Below are 15,968 nucleotides of genomic sequence, written 5' to 3' on the forward strand. Positions count from 1 at the left end.
ACGACGCGTACGTAACCTTCACTTCCAATAGATGTGTATGCTAACTTTATCGGTGTGTACACGACCGTACACGCGTACGCCAACGTTGTTGTGGAAGTGCCCGTTTTGACCTACTTCATAACGACGCCTGACCAGGAGCACTACATAAAGACCCCGCTTCCCCCGGGGGGTCAGCTGTGCGAGAACCTGGTCTACTTGGGCTGTTGCGGGCTGTGCGACATTCTGGGATTCCAGGTGGCTTATTTGAATTTTTTGCAGGACGACGACAACTGTGAGTCAGAGGACCAGCTCGCTCGGCTGATCGAAAAGTCTTCCAGTTTCGGATTTAAGGGGATCGACTTCTTGCTCACAAACCACTGGAGTCGGGGTATTTTGAAGAACTTGGACAAACTCAACTTACCTGGCGTGTCGATGCTCGAAATGGACTTCGTTGGGATCGCCAGCGTTGCGAGGGCGGCGGCCCACCTGACCCCTAGATATCACTTCGCAGCTAGTCCTATGCACGTCGCCTTTGAAATGGCGCCATACAAAAATGACAATAACCGTCCTATGACTAGATTCGTTGCTTTAGCTGATGCGTTCAACAAAAAGAAACAAAAGTACGTCTACGCTCTTTCTGCGACGCCGCTTCGAATTATGAACCCGGCGGAACTGTTCCATGTCCCAGAAGGCGTCAAAGAGTCCCCTCTGACGTACTGGCACGCGGCAAATCGTACCAAAGAAAAAAAAAATGCGAGCCGCTGGAACGAGTTAGACCCTCTCCGCGCTGACTCTAGTTGGATGCCAGGCAGCAATGAGAACTCAACGGCGTCGAAGAGGAACCCGACCGATCATCCGGATCAAACAAGGTACAACCCCAAAAGACACCGAAGAGCGTCTCTCAAATGCCGACAACACCCAATGATGAACAGAATGCAGGGATGTTGGTTTTGTCTTTCGAATCCAGAAGTCGAACAACACCTGATCTTTTCAGTAGGGGAAGAGGCCTATCTGGCCATGGCAAAGGGCGGCATCACCAACGAACACATCCTAATCATCCCCATCGATCACGGGCCATCCATCTCATCTGTAAATCCCAGCGTATGGACAGAAATAACTAAATACCTAGCATCTCTATCGACTTGCTTCAAGTCCGAAGGCAACGCCATGCTGGCTTGGGAGTCGGCTTTCAAGAAAAACTCGGATGCCCGAGTCCACGCTCACCTTCAAATCGTCGCAGTTCCCGAGTCAATCGCCGACGAAATCGGCCAACGGTTTCAGAGAGAATCGGAAAAAATGGGCATATCGCTCGAAAAAAGAGATCCAGATTCGAAACCAATCACCGAAGCGACCTATTTCTTCCTGAGAATCAGAGAGACCGAATGGCTGGCCACTATCTCTCCTCATGTCCACGTCCCCCTTCAGTTCGCTCGCCAAGTGGTTTCCGACGCCCTGGGCACGCCAGAAAGAGAAGACTGGAAATCCTGTACCAACACAAAAGAAGAAGAAGAACAAATCGTCGCACAATTCGCAGAACTTTTTTCTGACTATGACTTCAATCGGACTTAAAAAATTATGGGAGGCGGCATAACAACGCTCCGATCGCAAAAAAAATACTTCGTGTTCTTGCAAAACCGTGCACCACCATCTCGCGCGCTCACCTCCCTCTTGAGCGGATACTCAAGCTTCCAGATGTGGCCGCTTTTTGCACGGGTCCTCTTCAGTCGACGGCGCCTGGTTCGAGTGCGAGACGAAATAAGCCTGCTTTCTGAAATTTTTCTCCTGCAGCAGAAAGTCCAGTACAGTTTCTGCACACAAAGGACCGTCAAACGCCTCCACCAGACTGGTTGACTCCTTGTCAATGTCTAAGCTCGGAAGACCGTCCGGACAAATCGACACATCGTACACGAGAATTGGCGACGAATGTACAGCAAGTCCAGCTATCCACAACTTGGACTGGGCATCAACCGCAATTTTAGTGGGAATTAAGTTAATGCGGCAACTCTTTAGGTGTTTCAGGCTAATCTCGCCATTTTTGACGACGCCATAAAATAATAAATAGTCCAACAATTCTATGCCTATCACGACCAGGTTTTTTTCCTTGAGATAAAGAATATTGGTGGCCACAACTCCCGTCTGGGAATAGCGTCTTCTCAACTCACAGGAAAGTCCCTCAAAATGGTCCACAATATCTGAGAGGTCCGCCGCGGCCAACTGCCTCCCGCATGTATAGTCCCACGCAATTAGCCGACTGTCACCTCCAGCCGATAAAAGTATGTCGAGACCATCGCGTTCATTCCGAACTATGCAAAGGCTGGATACAAACTGCGTGTGTCCGAGGCAAAAACACAGAATATCGTAGGCGTGAGGCCACCTTGACACCCGAATTTTTTCATCCTTGTCAGCTGAGACGAGCACGGAATGTCGATCCGCGTCGGAATTTGAAGCTGGAGACGCAATGAGGAATTCAGTAACGGTTGAGTAATGACCCAGAGGCACTCTCGGCTTGTCCCAGCGTAGACTCAAATGAACCGGTGTTCCAGTTGCATCAATTTGAAAACAGTAAAGGAAAAACGTGCCAAATTTGTCGGCACACAAAATAGAAGACTCATTCTCCCATTGAATCTTGACCAACTTTTTCGAAAGTTTGCTAAAAACAAAAGTCAAAAAACGGTCGCAGATAACTTAAACCCGTGGCATACCTCTCATAGCAACACGCAAATCCGGCCCCCTCATCCGTCGAACAAGGGCAGTTTAAGTCAAAAATCGAAAACTTTTTACTTTGAAATGCGACGGCCAAAAGACGACCCGAGCCATCTATTGAACATGTCCTAACGTAGTCTTTGAATCTCAATTTTACTATTGCAACGGATGAAGACGACCGTGCAAATGGCCCAAAAGCTATCAAATACAGAGAATAATCTACAGCAAACAAAGCCACTTGATCGGTATCTGATGGCACCCATGTTGCTCGATCAGTTGTATTTATCTTGTTACAAGAAAGGGCATAACCCACGCGTTTGCCTTTCAATAGCTCATCGTCGTTCATCTCTTTTTCGGCATAAAAAAGATGAATCGACCTGAAAAAATAAATCCATGAAAAAAAATTTTTGCCATAAATACATCTGTCACCCGAATGCTATTTCTCTGTGCCTGTTTACCGACATTCCAGAATCCTAGCACTCCTCCTCACTCAAAAAGAATCAGAAAATAAAAACCTGAATTCGCGTGACGAAAACTGCCTACTCATCCAACCTTCTCGAGCAATTCACCTTCTTTCACAACGCTCAATTGAGCAAGTTCATTGATGAGCTCATCTTCTTGCATATCTTGTACGTCTCGTATCTCAGCCTCGTCGGCAGTTAATTCAACCGGGGACAAACTGCCATCCTTCGTCCTTTTCAACAATTCCCTCAATTCTTCCTCCTCTTCTTCCGAAGGCTCGTCCGCGCCCAACACTCCCACAGACTCTATCTCTTCGTATCGATCCATCACATCCGTCAAAGATTCCTTCAAATCGTACAGCTGATCGACAACAACCTTGTCGGTCATCTGATTCAACGCAGATGACCCTGTTTGAAGTACTTCAAATATTTCATAAGACAACTTTCCTTGTTCTATCTTAGTCAAAATTTCTTCGAGCCTCTCCTGAACTTTACAAATCTGTTCAAGCATCTTCTCAAACCGCTTTTTGCGACGCAGAAGATGTACTGCTACGCTCTTTGAAGAAAACGCCTCTAAAATTTTTTCGTGCGTCCTACAAAAAAAGCAGTAAACAACTTGTTCTACGGATAACCAAAAAAAAAAACGTACTCTTTTATATTAGACGACACAATTTGCATTCTTTCATTCAAATACTCAATGGTAGAACAAAGACTTAAAATTCCAAGATCAACTTCATTTACTTTCTTCTCGGCTTCGTCAGTGTAGAACTTGAGGCAGCATTTGCCCTTTACCTTGAAGACAGTAACTGGAAGCAAAGGAACCAAAATCTTCAAGTAATTTATTTTCAACGTTTTCTCCAGCTCCTCAAGTGTAAAAACGTGTCTCTTCGACTGATAGATGCTCTTGATTTGTTCTACCAGCCTCTCAGACCTTTCCTAAAGACACCACGTTAGCGCCACACCGACGACCCGCCACAGTCTCCCTGAAACCTAGCTTCACATACCTTAGCCACAGGGAAGATTACGTAAACTTTGTCCTCAGGCATAGCTCTTTGGGACCTCTCAGAGAGCGCGCCTATAACCCCAGAAAGAATGCTCTTGAACCAAACACCCCACGAATAATAAGTACGGGAACCAAAACTTTCTAACGGGACCAGTATTTGACGTTGAACCATCTCTTTCTAAAATGTGCAAACGGATAACTTTAGCGCCGAAACAACTACTTTTTGTAACAACAAACAAAACATACTACAACGGTTTCCATACCCATTGGAACTATTCCTTTTCTGCACATCATCGACTTCAGACTGTTCAATGAACAAGTGGGCGACTTCTTCGAGAGAACGGCATGCTTCGCGTACAAATTGACAATTAGGTTTTGCCAAAAATTCACTTTATTATTGTAATTTATTAGCTGTTCTGAACTGTGATTAAAGGGGAGATGAAGAGGTCCAAACAGCGCAGCCATTTTTTCATCTGAAGACCACTCCTCTGGAAGAACAGAGCTGTCTGTGAGCGCCAAACTCGAAACTTCTGCTGAGTCGAATGTCATATTATTTTTAAATTTCGCTAATGGAGCAAAGCTAATCGCCGATAGCACATATAGTTTCTCCTTCAATAGTCTCTATTCACGTCATAGGAGAGCGGTATCAAGCATGCCTAAAATACCACTATGGATTCTCAATAAATCGGAGGATAGATGTGAGTGGGCTGAACGATAATGTGTAAAAAAATATTTAGGATGTAAAAAAAATTATTTTAACTTTTTCTTGGATTTCAAGTTCTTGGCTTTTGAGGTTGAGACTTTCACGTCTGCAAGAAATTCATCTTCCGACGATTCGAGTTCAGTTTCTCCCTCGACTAGTTGGTCATCAGAAACCTCATTTTTGGCAAACTTTTTTTTCGAGATAACGTTATGAATTCTGGAGTTGTAGGCTCTGGTAAAAGCTGTCTTGGTTGCAGTAGGAATAGAGTTAAGCATATCCGAGATCTGAGATGGAAATTTACTGTAGTTCGCAATTTCCAGTACGGTATCTCTTCCTTCTTTCGATATGAAATAAGTATCCATAAAGTCGATGACGGACTGAATTGGGGTGCTTCCTCCTTCAGTGAGCGGATGAAAGAGCTTTTTTACTAAAACTGGCATATAGTCGAACAAAATAGCGTAGGAAGAGGCGTTGTTTGTCCGCATGCTCATTTCTTTTGACAGCTGCTCGAGCAGAAATTGTGTTTTTTTTACCTTGCTTGATTTAGACAGTATGGCAGGAAATTCGATTTGACGAGAAAATCCGCGAACGAAAAAACCGGGCCTGAGAGACGATACAGTTCCATAGCTAGGAAGCAAAGACCAGTTTTGGTAGATGAAAATGTCTTTTGCCAGAATATCCCCTAACGAGATAGAATTTGCTGCCAAGACGTGACGCAAAAAAAAATTGTCTGGGCCAGACTGGCCCATTTGTGAAGGTGTCTTGAAGCTCGATTTCAAATAATTCTGATGTACGAATGCCGGAATGAGAGAATAATCAACAAAAAAAAGATCCAAGTTATGATTCAAATTTTCTGAATTTGAATTGAGTAATTTGGACGCTGCGTCAAATGGCGTGAACTCGATATCTTTTGTCGAGTCTTTGACCATCGTCTCTAGGGAATCACTGCTTGTTGCTGAATGCTTTGATAGGAGTTGCATTTGATTGATGACGGTCCGTATGTCTCCATGCGCGGATTCGATGAGCTTTTGGAGAAAATCTCGATTACAAAAAGAGGGGTCCAAGTTTTCCTGAGATGCAATGAAATTAACTCTTGATAGAATCTGATGAACAGTAGGACGGTGGTATGGCAAATGAAGAACAAGGGCGGAACCTGCCAATGTTCTGACTGCATATCGATCATTGGCGAGAGCTATAATAGGAACTTGTGACATCTTAACCATTTGAGACACTTCTCCTAAACCCCCTCGGTCACCAGAGCTCATTCCATCTATTTCATCCATGATCAATACAGTTTTGGATTTTTTCGAGCCAAAAAATTCGAAGATGCCGCAAGTATTCAAAAGAGATTCTACCCTATCTTTAAGAGCAGTTTTAGATCGTTGATCGGACGCGTTTAAATGATAAGCTCTGTATCCGCACTTCTCAACTGCAACAAGCGCACTACATGTTTTCCCAATCCCTGGAGGACCTGTCAAAAGACAGGCCTTATGAAATGTCTTTTTGGTGTCTTGAGTACAATTTTTTCCCCAGTTTTCTAGCCAGTCGATCAAAACTTGGAGACTTCTTTGATTTCCTATAATCTCAGAAGGAACTCCCGGACGATATTTTTCAGTCCATAGGGAAAAGGATGACTTAGGTGAATTTAGTTGTTCGAGGTTTTTTTGATCGTCGTCTAAATGCTCGCAAACGTCCATCAAGCGTTTGGATTCAACTTTCGATGAACCCGAATTTTGTTTAATCAAATCAAACAGACCATCTTCGTCGAATATGGGAATTTTTTTGGCCTCAATCAATTTCATCTTACTGGGACCAGCCTCTCTTCCAATCAATGCGTGCGTTACCTTCTTCGTCAACGTTTTACTAACCTTTCCACCGCATCTCTCAATAAGTTCTATGACCTCTTCCCGCTCTAGCGTGTCTAGAACGCCCGTCACAATAAAATTATACCCACCAAGACAGGTTGGAGATCCAACTGGAATGTCTTTTTCACCTTTGTGAAGTGGGCCACCGCGATTAATATAGTTTGTGTAGTTGGATGGCATGACTGTGACATCAGAGGGATCAATATTGTGAACCTTTTTAGACGGGTGGTCCGACGGTGTATTAATTTTTTTCGTCGAAAGTTCTGACGAATCTAAAATATCAGTTGGGCTTTGACGTTTGACTCCTCTGCCTTCTTTATTGGGCGCATGCGAATGACTTTTTTTAGCTGCCTCTTTTTCTTTCAATTTGCTGTTCGACTTCATAGCATCATGATCTTTAATCTGCTGAGTATTGTCTTTTTCAAGAGAGTCAGCTAAACAAGGCGTGTTTCTTTCATCTTTCAAAGACTGTTTTTTTTTTGAAGCAGTCAGGAAGATGTCAATGCGATCCAAGGTTTCATTCTCCAAAGAGCCAGTTTTTTTTTTTTTTTTATTAGAATCCCTCTTTGAAAACGCTGACCACAAAAAAACAAATTAGCTTAAAAAATTCGTGGCTATTTCGCGTCCATGCACGCAGTACCTCGGCTGTTCAATAAATCAGAATCGGCTGATTCACGCTCTGGAGAACCGCGCTCCTTTACGCATCGATAAGATATTTAGGTAAGAAGGTATCGAAGCTATAGTACTTTTGTATCGCGGACATGCATTGGTACGAGAAAGCTACATATGCATTATGCATGCAAACCAGCGTACTTTAGACTTCGAAACGCTGAAATAACTTTCCAAGTTCATATTCCTCTTCATATCACCATAGAATTTTTTTATAGGATTATTCTATCCCTCATTTAGGAAAGCGGCCTAGCAAGAATCACACCATACAACAGAATAGCACTAATGTGTATGCTTCAGATAAATTTAAAATTTTTTTCTTTTGCACAGCTGCAAAAAAGAGAATCTATTGATGCGAAAATCTGTGCTCCCAATTTGAAATTTATAGCGGGGCTGTTAAATTCCGCTATTTTTCTAGATAGGGAGGGGCCCTGCGGTCCGTCGCAAAAATTGAAACAAAGTTTTTGGAAAAGTCGAAGCTCTACATTCTCTTGAAATAGGGGAGCACTTCATCTAATTAGCGGTTTTTCAAGGCGGTTGGAAAAGGTTCAAACAGATGTTGTGAGCTGGAAAGGGTCGATCCGGTTTTTGATACAATATTTTTTATCATCAAATTTTGTTTTATCTTTGTCGAAAACTTAAGCGGTTGAACCGTTCTGATGAAAAGGAAACGACGGATCGGCTTATTCCACGCGGAATTAGAATGTCTCTTTTGGTCTTCAAATAAGGATATAGACAAATACATATTTTACCGTACTATATAAATTCGTTGCTAGTATTGACGCCATTTGTTGAGAGAGATAATAAAATGCAAAACTTTAAGCAAATTTATCGGTTATGCGTGGTGAGAATTAAAGTTTAGTTGCTACTTTGCTGTTCAGTTTTTTTTTCGTTGATAGACGTCAAGCAAGTCCATTTACGGTCTATGGCTTCTTTCCATAGGGTCACTTTATCATCCCCGCTAGAAACGGCTAAGATATTTCCCGTTAGTGACCAGGATAGACGCCATATGGTTTCTCCAAGTTCAGGTTTCAGCGCTTGTTTTGACCAAGTAGAAGGCGATGCTTGATTAGAGTTATCAGAAGTCCATATGTAGACTGTGCCATCTTGAGATCCCGATGCAATCGTTTCGTTTAAAGTACCCACGTTTGGGGCCCATTGGACGTCTCTGACCCAATCTTTGTGGCCTGTCAGCGAGTGCTCTAAAACCCAATTTGAGCCTGATTGTTGTGAAGCGCCAAGTTGAGTGAGGTCAGAGACCCAAATTTTCACCAGGCAGTCACACCCACCCGTCACAAGTCTGCGAACTTGAGGCTGAGTCGAGAATCCCATTAGAAAAGAAGACGCAGGTGCCCAAGATACAGAATTAGCACCAAAGTTATGTGCCTCGAATTTATCTACATTCCAAGTTTCGTCATCGTTGAGCTGAATGACCGACACACACCCATCGGAAGATGCACAAGCCAAACACAAGCCATACTCCTGAGGAGACCAAGCAATAGAATTGACAGAATATTGATGATTGCTATATTTGTAAATTTGAACCCAAGAATTTTTTACATTTTCTTGCTCCTTCCATATGATGACATTACGATCATACCCGCAAGATGCAATAATATTTCCGAATCGAGGATGCGCCCATGATACTTGCCACACTGGGCCAGTATGACCCGCCAATTGAGCTACAAGGGAATGTGTGTCGTTCGCTACATCGAAAATTTTGATCGTATGGTCCGATGAGCAAGTTGCCAAACGCCTGGCATAATAATCCATTTGGACATCATGCTAAATAAAGGATTAGTCGAGCAATACAAAGCAATGACCTTGCTCAAAAAAAAAAGGTGTACGTATTATGTACACACATTTTTTAATACGTACAACCATGTCCGAGTGGCAGGTATCAAACGATTTTAATGTCACTGCCTATCTCAGGTAAAAAAGCTCTTTTCAGTCATGTGCTCATTTTGGGCTACCCCCTATCCGGGCATTTTTTTGATAAACGAAAGAGACTCATTTTTGTGCACTCCGACTATAACGTTTCTCCTCGCAAATAATACGCACCATTGCTCAGTCTATTCTAATAGCGACAGACAACTGATTCTTGTCAAAAATTTTCCAATTCAGAAAAAAACTATTATTTTTTTTTCTCTCCTTCCGGAAAAAAATCTACCTTACCCCTTTGCCAAACAGTTGCAGCCGAGCCTGCCAACAACGAAAGACGAGTACGTAAATCATTTTACTTTCGAAGTTCCATGTTGCACGATGCTGACATATTTGTAATTTTACCTCATCGTTCAATCAATCTGTGTTTTGAGGCAATGTCTTCCCCACCTGCGGCAGACCAAGCATCCAGCCCACTTCAAGACAACATTGAATTGTTCGATGATAAAGATACAGAGCATGTTGATATCTCTATAGCTTCTAAACCAGTCGCTGAAGAGGAAAGCGATTTGAACCTATTGATAAAAGAATGTTCTTCACCCATTCCTAACGCGGAAAAGCCCTCGACTGAGTCCGCTCAAGATCCTGACACCTCTAAAAATACGCCAGATGTTTCGGTGTACGTGCGTCGATAAGACATTTTTTAGCTCATATATTCTGCTGACGTTTTTCGCAAAAAAGCGAGAAAAAATCCAAATTAGACGATAGTCTAGAAAAAGAAGAGCAGATACGAATAGAGGCGAAGAAACGCGCTGTGGAAATACTCAAGAGACTCGCAGAAGAACACAAACGATTGATAGAAGAGAGGAAGGTCAAGAGAGAGGAAGCTGCCTCAGAAAGAATCAAAGAAGACAGGAGTAAATGGGAAACTGCCTATAATCTCATTCGCAATCTACCAAAACCGGGTTCGATCAAAACAAACCGATTTCTTGAATTTGTAGAAAATATGAAAAGCGATGAATGTGCTCGCTCTTAAGGCATTTCCTATATCTTTATGAAAGATGGTTTAGCATATTAGAAAAGAGAGGATACATCATGTTTTTGATATCACCTGTCTATGCCCTTAACGTCCAGAAGTTTCCTTTTCATCAGATTCGCGTCGTTTTGAATTCCAGTGAGGCCATGGAATTCGATAACGTTGCATGGGGAAAACAGAGGCAGTAGGAGCTCCAAATTATGGATTCAGAAACGATTTTTCTCAATTTTTCTCAGCGTAATTTCGTCAAATTTCTATTGCACCCTATTAGCCACGCGGTTCAATTTTTCTCGCCATTTCTAAAATGTGTATATCAATTCAAAACTGATTGGCGGGAGACAGGCCCTCATTCATCAAGAAATTTTCGATTTCTTTGACGAGAATTCCAAATATGTGCATTGAGTGCGCTAAGGAGGAGGACCAAGATGGGCGCCATTCGAGTGTACAAACCAAACTAGACTGAACACGGTTCGACTGCATAACCTTGAATTGATAATGAAAAATAATGTCTGGGATAACTGCTGGGCCTACCAAAGAACATTCTTCGTGAGGTGTTTGAACGGTTGCACACTCTAATGACATATACCACGGGGAAATGCTGTAGATATTCCCAGTACATTCTAGAGCTGAAAAATCTACTGAGTAGGATATCTTTTTAGAATTGAGCCAATTTGAAATAAACTCTATCACTTGTCGGTGAGATGTACCAATTGAAAGGCTGATAAAATATACTCGGTCGTTATAAATTTTATCTTGTCTGTAAAGTTTTCTTTTAAAGTCTCTAACAGTCTGAATGGTAGGTGCGTGAAATGTCCATCCAAGCACCCATCGCGTATTTCGGCCTTGTTTTAGCTCTCCTTGCTCAATCATGGGTACGTTTTTTATTTTCAAATAATCAAGAATAAAACGAACGTTGACTTTTTTACCGATTAGTGTAGTGTACCATATGATGTTGTCTTTTATGTCTAGGCTTTCGTCTATCATGCGTTTTACGAATTCTGTTTCGCCACCTTCAGTTGCCAGTTCCGAAGCGGATGCCGTGCAGACAGTGCTTGGTCTAGGCACTTTGTCTTTGATCTTTACAAAAAAAGGCGGATTACACATAGAAAATATAATTGGTCTTTTTTGGAATGTGCCTAAATCATTCACTTCATTCTGCACTCTATCCGATTCAATGTCTATGCATCCTTGGAAAATAAAATAGCTCGAAGACGTCTGAATTTTTTTGGCTTTGATAAGCAAAATATCCTTTTCCCAATGGTTCAGTACTACATTTTTGTATGCCCACTGCAAAGAAGTTAAATCCACATCGCTCGCGAGGAACTTCCAATTATACATGGCTCTGCCAATCAAAGGATAGATGCAGGAGGCGCCAGTTCCGATGTCGATACCAGTGATAGTACCGGCATCCAAGAGAAGAGCAGGGTTGAAGCGTTTAAGAAGTTCGTGAATCCAGCAGATATAATTTGTACGAGATAACACAGTTGGACAGAGACGATCGGATGGCAATTCAATTCGTACGCCAAACCACTCAAGTAATAAGAGACGGTTTAATTCCCTAACGGCCTCAGCATTTTTCCAATCAATCGATGCACGTGGAATGTTTGTTTTATTAGACAGAGAATCCGTAGAAGATATTCGCTTTCGGAAGGTTACAAACGCTTGAAATGATGGGTATTTTCGCGCCAAGTACCCAAAATCTGGCATATTTCTGAACTTTTCAGGAAAAAACGTGTCATGATCGTCAGATTTGTTGCCTGCCTCAATTTCTCGCTTGTTCGCATCCTCTTCCGGTTCAGGGGTCAGCTCGTCAGTGGTACGTTTCGGACAGATTTCACGAGACTCGTCAGACAGGTCGGCAAAAGCAAGGGGTTCTCTGCTCGAAGCCGAGGCGACAAATGATAGGGTAGACGAGGGCTCGTCTGTCAAGGTTTTTTTCTTCTTCAGATCCATAGCCTACCCTGTATGATGTGCATATGTAAGAAAAAGAAGGTTACGGTCGAGAGAGCTGCAAAATGGTTTGAGAAAAAAAAACTATTTTGTATTGCAGACATGAAAAGTGTATGTTCTCTTTGTAGAGGTGGTCCATACACACATGTGTGTTGACTAGGGAATTTTTCCCCTCGAATCGCGCTCTTCTCGAGGGTGGATCAGTGTCAACGGCTGGATCGAGCTGTGCGATCAGGTAAAAGAAAATATTTTAGGACTTTTCGCATGGCTGGCGGAGAACGAGTGCCTGAGTCAGGAAAAGAAAAACTTTTCGATATTTTGCTTAGATTGTGTGAATTCTGAAACTTGCATTGAGATACTTCAATTCAATTACTCGGTAATGTGATAAAGTTTCAGTGTGTATTTTGGGGCATGCTATCTTTTGCATTCACAGCCTCTGTCCAGTCGACCATGCCTCCCTCGGGTAGTCTCGTTTTGCATGCGTGCGCTTGTCAGTCAGCTAGAGTGGACAGGTAAATCGATATGCCTTGGAGCTTGCACGTGCAGCCGCCCTGTTACGGCCACTTTTTATGAGGCAAAAAGATCGATTTTTAGAAAAATTCTTATTTTTTTATACTTCTTTTGGAGAGATACTGATAGAAGGTTGACGTACACATGTGTGTAGGGGCTTCATAAGATATATATTTTTTGGTTTTGCGCTCTCCGTTTTTAATTATACTTTCCTTTTCGAACTCAGAAGGCTAGGAAACAGATGCATTTATGCATGTGAGTACACTATATCTTACCGGTATCGGTAAATACATGCATTTTACTTTTTGAACGCAATATTTGAAGTAAGTTTCTGGTTTAAGGCTGTATGGGTGCCTTTTTTTGCTGCGTATCGATGGGGTGGGAAGGGAGTCTTTGGACACCAGGTGCGGTGTTTTCTTGTTTAGCTGTTGCTAGATCTATTTCTAACGGCTTTTTTTTTCTCCTCAATATTTTCTCTCTCTTTTCTTCTCTTGATGGCTTGCGAAGAAAATTTTTTTTCTCCTTTTTGGTTTCGGTTCGAAATGACGATGATGGCGGATTTTGGAAGTAAATTGTCCACGGCCTTGGCGGATGATGCGAAGGAGTCGAACGAATCGGGTCGTGCTTCGTTTTCTGCGCAGGGGTCATTTTTTTCGCCGACGAAGGTGCCGTCTGTGAGCAAGAGGGCTACGAAGCAGGGTCGAACGCATTCGGTCCGGAAGAACGAAGACATTGATTCTCTGCCAGGTGAAGCTGAAGTCACGGCGGTAATAGCGTTGAACAACCTCAGTCAGACGACACCTAGCAAAATTCGGCGACTTGTTCCTTCTGTTCACAAAGGGTTTGACATGGCTCATTCGCCCTGCTTTTCGCCGGAGTCAAATGGGGAGGAAGAGCGGAGGTCTTTTGTGCCTGTTGAGATGCCTTTTTTTTTGCCAGAGAGACAGCACACTGCGGCGGCGGGAGGCGATGCTTCGTCTCTCGAGCGCCAGAGGTCGATTTTGGACCGAATGGTAGGGGGCGCCGGTTCGGAGTCCGTTGCGGAGCGTCGATCTGGATTGCAGCTTTGGTACATTTACGAATTCTTCTACTCCGACATCGACGTGGGTTGGTATGGGAAGAACGAGTTCATTTTTTGCTTGCACGCGCTTAAGCTCTCTCACATGAGAGTGGCTACAAGGAAGCAATGGAACATGGCCAGACGCATGATGGGGAAAGTGAGCATATTCTCGCAGAGGTTTTTACAAAAAGAGAGGGCGGAACTCGAAAGGTATCGTAAACAAAAAAGACAGAATGCTTTTCAAATGGTTCGTCCGGAGCAAAATGGGCCTTTGCGAACGCCTCCTCCTAGAATTGCTGCGAATATGCCGTCATCCATGGTGTATCTATATCATCCTTCGAACATGGGTCTCCTCCAAGCGGATCCATCATTTTACGCGACTTCGCCCGTCATTGACGCAGGTCCGAACGCCTACCTTAAAGACATCATTCCTGGAAATGAGCGTTGTCTGGCGCTCATATCGAGTCCAGACGATCCCAAGCTTAAAGTTAGCCTCGGTGTTGTCGAAAAATATAATTTCTCCGATTACACTTACACCATCCTGCTGGATGAAGAAGATCACGGCAGAACACCCAAAGCGACCGTTTCCCTTCCGGATGTTTGCGTGATGTCTTACAAGCTTTTAATGGAACGGACCGCTGCCACGCCTTGCGAGCCTAGGCTGTTGTTCCATCCACTGCCGGTGTCGAGCCACCATCCCGGCATCGCCGCCTTCAATTACCGTCCCCTCGTGCAGGGCGGCGAGCAGAGCGCCTTCAACGGCGCGGTCCCTTCGCCGCTTCGACAGCAGATGAGCTGCGCTAGTGAAGCGGTTGACAGAACGCCGAAAAACAGAGTTTTTCCCGCGTACAGCGCGAATTACACAAAGCCAAGTTATTCGTTGGGCGCTCTGTCGCCGCTGCGTCGCCGAGAGCGCCGAGTTACGCCGCTGAGTCCGGGTGGCGCGGTTCCGGTCGCGCCGTACGATATCGAGTGCATGGCCAACGTTATCAACTTGCTTGACATGAAGGAGGTTATTTTGACGAAGCTCAAGTTGTTCAACGATCTCTTCGAGCAGCAGTGCCGACAGCAGAAGTCGTCGTCGAGTTCGCCGTCGTTTGGTCGGTACCAGTCGCGGTTGAAGGTGTTGACGAAGTCGCAGCAGCGAGCGTACGCGCACTGCATCATCAAGCTGCAGGAGATTAGCTCGGTGTTGGCCACGGAGATAGAGAGGTTGTATTCGCGTTCGAGGGGGTTTAGGTAGAGAGGGGGGTGGTTCGAACGGGGGTGGCAGCTGTGGATGGCCGAAGGACGTGTTCGTCGTTGTCAAAAAGCAGAGTAGCCTGTATAGTTGTTGTGTGCTATATGTTTAATGTACAGAGAGAGAGGAAAAAAAAAAAAAAAAAAAGAAGACAGGTTTTCGGTTTAGGTGAAGGTTCGAAGGGGTGGCTTTATAGAGAGGAGGTGGCCCAGGCGTGTGCGTTGTCGAAGAGTTTCTTCCAGGGGGAGTAGAGTTGCCCGTTGGAGGAGGAGCGCCAGGGTTCGGGGATCCAGGGCCACTGGCGGAGGAGGAAGGAGCGTTCGCAGTGAGGCATCATGGAGAGGTGCCTGCCGTCTTCGCTGCAGAGGGCGGCGATGCCGTGTGGGGAGCCGTTTGGATTGAGCGGGTATTGCTGGGTGACGCGTCCGGAGTCGTCGACGTAGCGGATGGGGGCGAGTCCGCGGTCGAGGACGGTTTGCTCGACGAGTTGGTTGGGGAAGGTGAGTTTGCCTTCGGCGTGAGCGGTCCAGATGCCGAGGACGGAGCCGGCCATGCCTCGGAGGAAGATGGAGGGGCTTGGGAGGATGCGGACGGAGGGGAACCTGGATTCGAACCGCCCGCTGTCGTTGGGGGAGAAGTGGGGTTGGTGAGAGTCGGGGAGGGGTTGTTGAGGGAAGGGAGTGACGCCGAGGATGGAGAGGAGTTGACAGCCGTTGCAGACGCCGAGAGTGAAGGTGTCTTGTCGGTTTTTGATGAAGTGGTTGAGTTGTTGATGGACGTGTTGGTTGTACTTGATGACGCTGGCCCAGCCTTTGGCGGAGCCGGCGACGTCGCCGTAGGAGAAGCCGCCGACGAAGACGCAGCCCTTGAACATGTCGAGGGAGACGCGGCGGTGGACGAGGTCGTGC

The 15,968-nt window shown here is 44.6% G+C and overlaps 5 protein-coding genes and 1 long non-coding RNA gene across 8 annotated transcripts; 3 read left to right on the forward strand and 3 right to left on the reverse strand.

Annotated features, from left to right (window-relative positions):
• The first annotated feature begins 411 nt into the window (after positions 1 to 411).
• LOC126330074 (CWF19-like protein 1) lies at positions 412 to 1,548 on the forward strand. Its single transcript, XM_049996322.1, has one exon. The coding sequence runs from the start codon at positions 412 to 414 to the stop codon at positions 1,546 to 1,548; it is 1,137 nt and encodes a 378-aa protein (XP_049852279.1).
• Positions 928 to 4,850, reverse strand: LOC126330073 (tRNA (guanine-N(7)-)-methyltransferase non-catalytic subunit wdr4-like). 2 transcript variants are annotated; one of them, XM_049996320.1, is made up of 5 exons: positions 4,393 to 4,850; positions 4,148 to 4,324; positions 3,793 to 4,079; positions 2,682 to 3,736; positions 928 to 2,629 (listed from the first exon to the last, which is right to left on the reverse strand). In XM_049996320.1, exons 4-5 carry the CDS (start codon positions 3,026 to 3,028, stop codon positions 1,660 to 1,662), a joined length of 1,317 nt encoding a protein of 438 aa, XP_049852277.1. In that variant the 5' UTR covers positions 3,029 to 3,736; positions 3,793 to 4,079; positions 4,148 to 4,324; positions 4,393 to 4,850; the 3' UTR covers positions 928 to 1,659. The 2 variants fall into 2 exon arrangements, with proteins under 2 accessions (XP_049852277.1, XP_049852278.1); XM_049996321.1 differs by lacking the exon at positions 928 to 2,629 and having other exon boundaries at positions 3,029 to 3,736; positions 4,410 to 4,850.
• Positions 4,851 to 7,792: 2,942 nt separating this feature from the next.
• Positions 7,793 to 9,326, reverse strand: LOC126330076 (uncharacterized). 2 transcript variants are annotated; one of them, XR_007562690.1, is made up of 3 exons: positions 9,262 to 9,326; positions 8,141 to 9,168; positions 7,793 to 8,065 (listed from the first exon to the last, which is right to left on the reverse strand). XR_007562690.1 is itself a non-coding variant. In XM_049996324.1 (2 exons), exons 1-2 carry the CDS (start codon positions 9,265 to 9,267, stop codon positions 8,242 to 8,244), a joined length of 933 nt encoding a protein of 310 aa, XP_049852281.1. In that variant the 5' UTR covers positions 9,268 to 9,326; the 3' UTR covers positions 7,793 to 8,241. The 2 variants fall into 2 exon arrangements, 1 of the variants encoding a protein (XP_049852281.1); XM_049996324.1 differs by having other exon boundaries at positions 7,793 to 9,168.
• A 234-nt stretch (positions 9,327 to 9,560) lies between these two features.
• Positions 9,561 to 10,094, forward strand: LOC126330078 (uncharacterized). Its single transcript, XR_007562691.1, has 3 exons — positions 9,561 to 9,605; positions 9,699 to 9,943; positions 10,006 to 10,094. It is a non-coding gene; the product is annotated as an uncharacterized LOC126330078 (long non-coding RNA).
• Positions 10,095 to 10,618: 524 nt separating this feature from the next.
• On the reverse strand, positions 10,619 to 11,638 carry LOC126330075 (U6 small nuclear RNA (adenine-(43)-N(6))-methyltransferase-like). The gene has a single exon (XM_049996323.1). The coding sequence runs from the start codon at positions 11,636 to 11,638 to the stop codon at positions 10,619 to 10,621; it is 1,020 nt and encodes a 339-aa protein (XP_049852280.1).
• A 1,251-nt stretch (positions 11,639 to 12,889) lies between these two features.
• Positions 12,890 to 15,211, forward strand: LOC126330077 (uncharacterized). The gene is made up of 2 exons (XM_049996326.1): positions 12,890 to 13,164; positions 13,268 to 15,211. Exons 1-2 carry the CDS (start codon positions 13,107 to 13,109, stop codon positions 15,061 to 15,063), a joined length of 1,854 nt encoding a protein of 617 aa, XP_049852283.1. The 5' UTR covers positions 12,890 to 13,106; the 3' UTR covers positions 15,064 to 15,211.
• The last annotated feature ends 757 nt before the right edge of the window (positions 15,212 to 15,968 follow it).

The sequence above is a fragment of the Schistocerca gregaria genome, unplaced genomic scaffold (assembly GCF_023897955.1).
Source record: "Schistocerca gregaria isolate iqSchGreg1 unplaced genomic scaffold, iqSchGreg1.2 ptg001247l, whole genome shotgun sequence".
NCBI lineage: Eukaryota > Metazoa > Arthropoda > Insecta > Orthoptera > Acrididae > Schistocerca > Schistocerca gregaria.